The 8,466-nt window shown below is 41.7% G+C and overlaps 1 protein-coding gene across 1 annotated transcript; it reads left to right on the forward strand.

Moving 5' to 3' along the window:
• Positions 1 to 351: 351 nt before the first annotated feature.
• Positions 352 to 6,596, forward strand: LOC146454300 (crt homolog 2-like). The gene is made up of 6 exons (XM_085095611.1): positions 352 to 1,322; positions 1,955 to 2,141; positions 3,137 to 3,333; positions 3,918 to 4,077; positions 4,888 to 5,033; positions 5,311 to 6,596. The coding sequence occupies exons 1-6, from the start codon at positions 829 to 831 to the stop codon at positions 5,468 to 5,470; spliced, it is 1,344 nt and encodes a 447-aa protein (XP_084951737.1). The 5' UTR covers positions 352 to 828; the 3' UTR covers positions 5,471 to 6,596.
• The last annotated feature ends 1,870 nt before the right edge of the window (positions 6,597 to 8,466 follow it).

Raw genomic sequence — 8,466 nt, forward strand, 5'->3', positions numbered from 1 at the left:
ATGACTCGAGTTCTCTAGTTAACTCTGTTACCACGCAAACTTTCCAAAAGGCCGATTGATGCTGCATTCACACCAAGGCTTAAACACGTTTCACAGCTGTTTAGTTAAACACAGTTTAAAGTTGTTTCGGCCTTCATAAAAGCTGCTTTCGTATTTTTGTTGCCGATTTAGCACAAATGAAATCATAAGTTAAAGTTTACTTGAATACTATGTCAAAGCCAATAGTGCAGCTTTCTGTTACCAATTTTCATTTGGTTAAATCTGTTTTAATTAAACATGTTTTCTTGGTGTGAATGGGGCTTAGACGGTACAACTTTTGCTTACGACTGTCGCATGCGATTTCTAGAGCGTGCGCCGCTCGCGTCATCCAAAAAATTGCACACAACACTCGTCATTCAAGGATTTTAAAACATGTTTCAAAATCCTACGACATTTTTTGTGGCGGACACGACAGTCGTTAGCGAGTTGTAGGTTTGATTTACACGAAACAATTCGTCTCGTAGGCCTGTCGTAAGCTTGTCGCATGCGACAAAGTCGTACGGTGTAGCATGATGCTTTCGCGAAATGCGATATTTATGGAGTGACTTCATTGGGCTAAACGTTTATTTTATTTGCGTCATCGTTAAGCAGGTGATAAACATGTGACAAGGTATGATGTAAGAGAACATTCCTGCTCGGAAGCTTAATGCATTGATAATAAGCCGGGTCGATTCGTGCCTTGCACTCGCACATCGTACGGCAGTCAAGCTGGAAAACATGTAAAGGTTAATTAACTGTTCTTGAAAACTCGGTACCAGCAGGTGTAGAAAATTATTGCACCGGTTACTGATGGGTTCCACGATCAGCCCCGAGCAAATAGCTTACGAGCCCGGCAACTTTGCTCCGCCACCGACAACTGGTTATGCAAAACGGAAAACAGTGCAAATAGGATTCTGCGAGGTTCCTCTCTTCTTGGCTAACTTGTTCTTCGCGTTCCTTGCCGTAACCGGGCAGGTGGGCCAAAACGTGAGCTTACCTCTGTGGGTTGACTCCACGAATGGCAACAGCTCAGGTCCAACGGTAGACAGTTATTTTGTGTTATCGTTTGCCAGCCTGTCCTTTGTCGTGATATTCGGACTTGGAACACTGCTCATTCGAGTCTTCTCGCCTCAAGATCTGGGCGAAACTGAAAGACGCTTTCCACATCGTTTGCTGTTTCTGGTTGGCCTTTTTGATGCTTTGAACGGTTTGCTGGTTGTTTTTGCCAGCAAAGGTTCAAGAACGCCGCCATATCTGCAAGCGATTCTTGGAAACTTCCTTATTCCTCTGACAGTTTTATTTAGGTGAGTGATTTTGCATTCGAAATTAAATTTGAATTTTTTACGTGGAATTGTGCAATGTCTTGCATGCCAGCACAATCACGCGATGATGTAACAAGTCACGCAACTTGCATAGAATCAAAGCGCTCTGTGAGGGAAGTCGTGAGGGAAGTCGTGACGAGAATTGCAATTGAGCAAGATGAATAGAGTGGTGTTTGGGATTATGTCTAAAGTAATTCGGCTTCCTTGATTTTTATACCTAGAGTATAAACAGCAGTTGTTCGCTAATGTAGCAAAGAAATCCTGATTTTAATATGTAGATATATGTCTTCCCTTTAACGACTTTGTTGGGAGCACTCGGATTTCCTTTTTCCGAGTATTCCTTAGCCTCCCACGCAGACGTTCTTAGGGGTTCGTCAAGAACGTCTGCGTGGGAGGCTAAGTATTCCTGTGTCAGTCACTGAATAATGCACCATTCTTATCCATTCACAAGGATTAAAATATACCGTCACATTTATTGCATTTTTATGTTTTTGCTGATTTGCATCAGAGTCGCCACATTTGACTCTTACTTTAATCACGGCATAGATTATGTCGCGAACAGATTTTTATTACATATAAATTTAATATTGAAACCTCTTTCCATTTATCCACAGATTTGTCCTTTTAAGGAAGAGGCCGACTCGCTTAAAGTTGTTTTGTGGCCTTGCTGTGGTTATCGGACTCTTCGTCTGCCTCATTCCAACAATTTTCCCAAGCGTTGATCCCAAAGCAAAGAAAACAACGAAAGGAGCTGACGGAGTCTCGAGGGTGATGTGGCCAATTATATTCATGCTTGGATTTGTAAGTGTCAGTCTCACAGTAGGTAAATTGGTCACCGCAAAAGCTAGCTGACGTAAGAGCGTTTCGAAACGTCAGGTTTTGTATTTCTTGACGCATTTACGTTGTCAACTCCGACCTATTGATAAAATTAAACATCCATTTTCACTTCCCCACCGACGAAGTACCTCAATTTCTTTGAAACCGGCTGTCTCCCTTGATCTAAGAAGCTTAAGCCCGAGTAGCGTTTTTGTGCCAGCAAGAAGATCATACCGGAGTGGCCTTTTGTTCACGAACTTTGGTACAAAGCGCTTAGCTTCGTTACTAAAAGTGAAACAAACACTTACTGATCTTTGTGATAGGGTAATCGGATCGGCACGCCTTACAAAGTCTATTTCGGATCTATTCGAGCACGCAACCTATCCTGAACTAATGCTGTGTAAACAATTGTGGGCTGTTTTGAGCCGTTTTATGTTTACATACAATTAAGGTCACCTGCAACGAGAGCATTTTAGAAAAATATTTCAAATGTCCGCGTCAGAAGCATATCACCTTAAGCTAGCGACACACCTGGCGATTTTATACACCGATCGCGGCGAATTTGATCGCCAGCGAAAATCGCAAGCGATTGATGCGGAAACACTTGGCGATTTTTTTTCGCCGATCGTGGCGATGTGGCAGTTTTGAAAAGTCATGTGACAAAATCGCCCAGCCTGATTAGCTTTACTAGCGATTCGCAGCAATGACCGTAGAAAATCCCGGGAACGGGCACACTTGGCGAATGCCGGCGAATTTAATCGCCAATATCTCAGTGACATGCCAGATATCGGCGATTTTATACGATCGCGGCGATCAACGAAAATTGCAATCGCTGCACCGGGCACACTTGGCCAAGTGTGTCGCTGGCTTTAAGTAATATGCTTCTGATGTCGTTTAATGTTTTCTACGGATGTAACGAAATGAAATGATTTGAAGTTATGAAATTAAAAAATTCACTTATCCTTCTTGCGAATTTCTAGCTACCAGCAGCCATTATGAATGTTCTGGAGGAGCGGGGAGTGAAAATGGAGAGTAAAACCTCAAGAAAAGGAATCAACTTGGTGTACTTTCTGTTTTGGACGTCCACGTATCAACTCTTATGTGTGGCTACATTCTTCTGGGCAGATATTCTTCCCTGGTATGGAAATGTGGACAACATCAATGAATTTGGAAAAAAGTATGTATCGATGATATACGGAAGTAGCCATAAAAAGAAAATAAGAGAGGCTGAGAAGGATCAAATTATGGCAAATTATAAGTTCACGGATTAACAAAATTTTAGGTCAACTGAACACTTTATAAACTGAATAGGTGTTTCTTTGGATTACAAACTAAATAGACGAGGGGGTAGTTTTAGGATTTCAGTAGTTTCGGGAAAGCGAACAACCCATGAACTATATAATTCTTTAGTTATAATACTTGAAAGAATTTCATGAAAAGACAAAGTCACACTACAAGCAACTAAAAGTATTCCTACTCCCTCTCCTCTCCTGGATGGGATTCTAGTCCATCGCAGGGTTACCCCCTAGTGGGATGTCGCCGGTACCTAACCTCGGTCCCATAGCTTTTCCCTTATAAAATGGGAAGGGGCGCCCCTAAACATTTTATAAAGGAAATGGCCGGTACCCATTTATACACCTTAAACAGTGGTGGCCAAAGCTCTAGGGTTGTGCAGGTTGCAGCTGTGATATTTTGCATCGATTAGTTGATTTTACCTGCATAAATCCCTATATTGTGTCTTAACGTCTCTCTTGTTTTCAGTTGGCGGTATGGAATTCAATGTTTCTTTGGCGGAGCAGGATGCAGTGCAACTCCAGGCATCAGAGGCACTGTATTTATTCTTATGTACGTGTTGTCTTATGTCGGAGGAGCAAATCTGATGAGACACGCGGAGGGAGCCACTTGGCTGGCTATTGTCACGGTAAAAGACCTGTTACTACCGACTGTCCTATAACTAACTTAATTTCAGTCTTATTCTTACAAAGATTGGTGTTTGTAACATCACTTTGTTTGTAAGTTATCGATTACCTAGCAATCCAATGTGGCTTAAAAACACAGTACAAGAGCATTGGTTTGCCCTGGTGACCACTGGGCGGGGATGCTCGTCGTCTTGTTTAGGGGTGTAAATTTCGGATTTTGGTCTCACTTAGGGTGTTCTGGGCAAAGTGCCATTATATTTAGCTGTGAAGGTCTCGTTTAGGATTTCATGCGAAAAGTTACTGTATTTTTATTTGTTTGTGTTTTAAATAATAAAACGGTCTCTTTTAGGGTCAAAAAAGCTTGGGCTACGCCTAGATTTATCTCCTTTATAATTTAGGGATTTAATTCAACATTTCCGACGAGCATCCCCGTCCCTTTTTATATGAGATTTCCCCCCCCCCCTCCCCCAGGCACTGGTACTGCAAAGGTCAGGGATTCAACTCCTCGACTTCTCTCCCCAGTCTCTTCTCGTTTATTTCTCCTCGCACCAGTCTGACCAGAAAGGGACTGCTTACAGTCTAGGCTCCAAGGAATTATCTAATTAGACACTTGACCTTGTCGATTTCGCTTTCCAAGAACAACCAGAAGACGATTTAATGGTCGCTATTTCTCGGGCATGGTATAATGGCTCATATGCCATAGCCGCTACCCAATCAAATCCCCGGAATTGCATTATACAAAGATCTAGTTTTTAATAAATGTATCGTTATCTACTTCAGTTGGAGTGAAAAATTATTTTTATTTTTGGCAGTCTCTTGTTACCCCTCTGGGATTTATTTTCTGGACTTTGTTCGACGAATCACCCTTCAAGTGGCATCCGGAAGGTCACGTGAGCACCTGGTTCAGTATCGGCGCGCTTGCTGTCATGGTTCCCGCCATTTTCGTCTACAACATGGGGTAAGATTTATTATTTGTATCCAGTCCTACTCAGTTTGGGACGTACGGAATACGCAATCAGTTTTTAAAATTAGTACATTATTGTTTAAAAGTTTGTGTCGTGTAAACTGTGGGTGAGGTTTTATAAAGTTGTAAATAGCTAATTGCGTTATTCATCAGCCATTGGGCTGTGATGTAAGATGGTTTTCACAAACTTTCTAAACGTTGTACAGGTTTTAGAATTAACTGCTGTTTTAGTTATTATTATAACTGTACTCGAGCCTTTTTTTCTCTTCAGTGCGCCAGAGATTTCCCTAAGTCCGGATGGAAGCAGCCGTGAGGAGTTTTTCTACTCGGATTCTATCAGCGATTACCACTCAGTTGATCATGACAAACTGACAAGGGAACCACTACTAACCAGTGCCTCTCGACCAACCAACTACAGTGGGGACCTTTAGATTCCAGTATAAGTTCGACTACGAATACGAAATTTTACTTCAAACTTCTAGCGAGGCATCAGGAAGCACTAAATACTATTATATCTCAGTAAGCTTCATTTTACTCTTTGTGAGCGACGAATTTGACGCAGTTGTTTTGAATGATCATAGCTAAGCCCTTTTGTACGGTCCAAAGAGACGAGATCACCAACGTTTCGAGGACTTGTTTTAGTCAAGTTAAGTTTTTCCGTTTTCCAGCATGTTTGTAATTTATTGTATTTTTTTTCCCATTATGTTCTCGTGCTCGTCTTGTCCCGCCTCAACTAGCTTTGTGGCTATTTGCAGGACAAGCCCCTTATATAATCTGAATTTGTAAATAACACTGTTGTTGTAAAATAAATAAGCTGTTAAACTGTTTATAAGTCACTATGTTATGGCGTCACAAAGCTCTAAACTGATGACGACGGCTACCTCGTTTTCCCGCCAAAATGACACTGGTTCCTGCGCGTGCAGTCTTTCTCTATTGAAAAAAATTCGTACTCGTATTCGTACGTCTCTAACGTCTAAATCACATTGAAATGCTCCCTAAAAATCAGCGAAAATGGGATGAATGAGATGATGTGATTTATTTAGTGGCGCGCGGCGTTCAATAAGCAATGGAGCGTATCTGTAGCAAAAAAGAATAAACCAAGTATTCTCCCAGATTCGCTTTTAGACATATTACGGCATTGCACAGGCTACAGCACAAACTTAAGTTAGCATGGAATAAGCAGGAAAAAAGAGAGGACTTGATTTTGAATAAGGTCCTTTTGAAATAGAAAACCTCAACTTGATATTGAGGTCCAGACTCCAGAGGACAACGTAATGAATAAATAAGAAAACACAGTTAATCATTTTCCTTTGTCTGTCTCCTCTTGGTCTCGTTATCAAGCTGAATTTTCATATACCGAAAGGAGCCTATTCCGGCAATAGTTTTTTTTTCCTTTGGCACTCTTGTCCCCAAAGCAATCGCGGTTTTTTTATTACCATGCGATTCAACCGCTGAAAAATAAATCGTAGGTACTGGGCAAACTTTATTCGTACGATCCACCTTTCTTCAAAATAGGCAAAACAAGCTGCTAAATACAACCCTAAGTTCTATGCAGTGTCTATGTAGTGGGTTTAATTTCTTAAACTTCTTATGCTACCTGCACCCTGATGAGGGGCTTGAAAAGCTTTTTGTCCCCGCCGGGCGTATGTTTGCCAGTTTGTTTTCAGAAAATCGCAATGCTCGGGGATTGCCCGGGGATGAGTGGACGGGAAGAGGGGTGGGGTGGCAAGATGTGTGCGCCTCTGGAAATGACTGGTATAAATAAGTTAAGATGTATCCTTACTAGTATTGGTGTCTGGGCAATATCCTATTGTCAGTCTAACAATACTTTATTGCTAAGGAAAACGTTTTCTGCACGTCGCTTCTGCCACTTTGTTGGACTCCATCTATGATATTGGCATGTCTTGTACACGTTCTCTTGCAAGAGACTGCCCTTGCCACCCTGTTAACTAAAGATTCCTTAATGAACCTTATATGTCTTAATGATGTCAGGTTTAATAAGGGCAGTTGCGTGGTCCCGCTTTGCGCAATGCCCTTTGGTCCACTCAGTTTGTTTTTTTGTATTTCCATTTTCTCTCTGCTGTATTTATTTTGATGTGCCCAATAAAGCTGATGACATTAAAAATGAAAAAAAAATTTAGCTGACTACATCTTCATTAAAAGGAGCGAGGGCTTAGTAAATCCGGCTTCTGGTCCTGAGATCGGTTTTGTTTTCTTGTTTAGTTCAGGATCTCCTATGTAAACAAACAAACAAACAAACAAACAAACAGCAACAAAAAACTTGTGAGTCCGAAACGTTTTCGGGACTTTACTTTTGAGAAACGTTGCTTAAGGCCAGGATTTATGTTACCAGATGAACTTGCAAAGTAAAGGGTGAAGTCCTTTTCATCAGCTTGGCCAGTCTGACACTGTTGTAAAATGGAATGACATTTTCCGATCAGCCAAGGCCAACCACCAAGAAATGGATCTTTCCATTTTCTATCCCTTTTCCCAATCTTCCAAATAAGTGAAAATGTATTGAAGTGTCGGAAGAAGTAGCGGCAACGAATTGGTTTGTCAAAATGGAACGGCAAATCTCGGACCGACTGGTCCGATCGGTCAAATTGGACCTCCTTTAAAGGTGGCCTTTTTTTCCCCGGACATTTTCCGATCGGACCTAACCGTTCAATTAAAACTAGAAATACGTGACTCGCAAAACCTCGCGAAGCTGGGGCTGGGTGGAAAGCCCTCTTTACTCGTATTGTAGCATCGAATGAGGAGATTAAAAGGTTTCTGAACATAGCAACTATTTTGATGAGCATGGTCTTTTCGTAGTTCCACAGGCTAGTTTGCGGTTTGCGGTTAAAAATCTATTTCTGACGAGATGAAATGTACAACGGGCGTGCAATGCTGTCGTGTTCGATGAATTTATTTCCCACGGAAAATTATTTTACCGCGGCCACAAAACGTGTAATTTCTTCAATGCAATCTTTCACAAAAAAGATTTCTGGAAGAAAGGGAAAAGATTCTGGAGAGATTGATCTGTATCCAGGGAATATTGATTAAATTTTATCCGACACGCAAACTTTCCCGATGTATGCAAATTTTGCTGCAGACGACGCCAGACAACCTGACGTCATTCATACTTTGTTTTTCACCGTTGCTAGGCAATATGCGGACACCTTCACGGAAATATATAAACATACATACATACATACATATATATAAATATATGTTCGGCTCGAATTTTCACGGCTTAGCTCCCGAGCGCGGCCTTCGGCGGGCCTTCGGCCCGACAAATTTATTAACCTCGCTACGCTCGGGCCTTCGGCCCTCGCTTCGCGAGGAATCAAAATACGGAGGAAGGATGCTGGCTTATCAAACCGCGCATCATCAGAGTCCAAGAGACGCGAAATCGATGGGGAAAGGTCGTACTGGGAACGAAAAG

This window comes from Pavona decussata, unplaced genomic scaffold (assembly GCF_977016875.1).
Source record: "Pavona decussata unplaced genomic scaffold, jaPavDecu1.1 SCAFFOLD_303, whole genome shotgun sequence".
NCBI lineage: Eukaryota > Metazoa > Cnidaria > Anthozoa > Scleractinia > Agariciidae > Pavona > Pavona decussata.

Bases quoted from the DNA above. Each gene is read 5' to 3' on its own strand.
- LOC146454300 (XM_085095611.1), top strand. From the start codon at position 829: ATGGGTTCCACGATCAGCCCCGAGCAAATAGCTTACGAGCCCGGCAAC. The intron at 2,142-3,136 runs GTAAGTGTCAGT...GCGAATTTCTAG, and splicing joins TTATATTCATGCTTGGATTT to CTACCAGCAGCCATTATGAA. The intron at 3,334-3,917 runs GTATGTATCGAT...TCTTGTTTTCAG, and splicing joins ATCAATGAATTTGGAAAAAA to TTGGCGGTATGGAATTCAAT.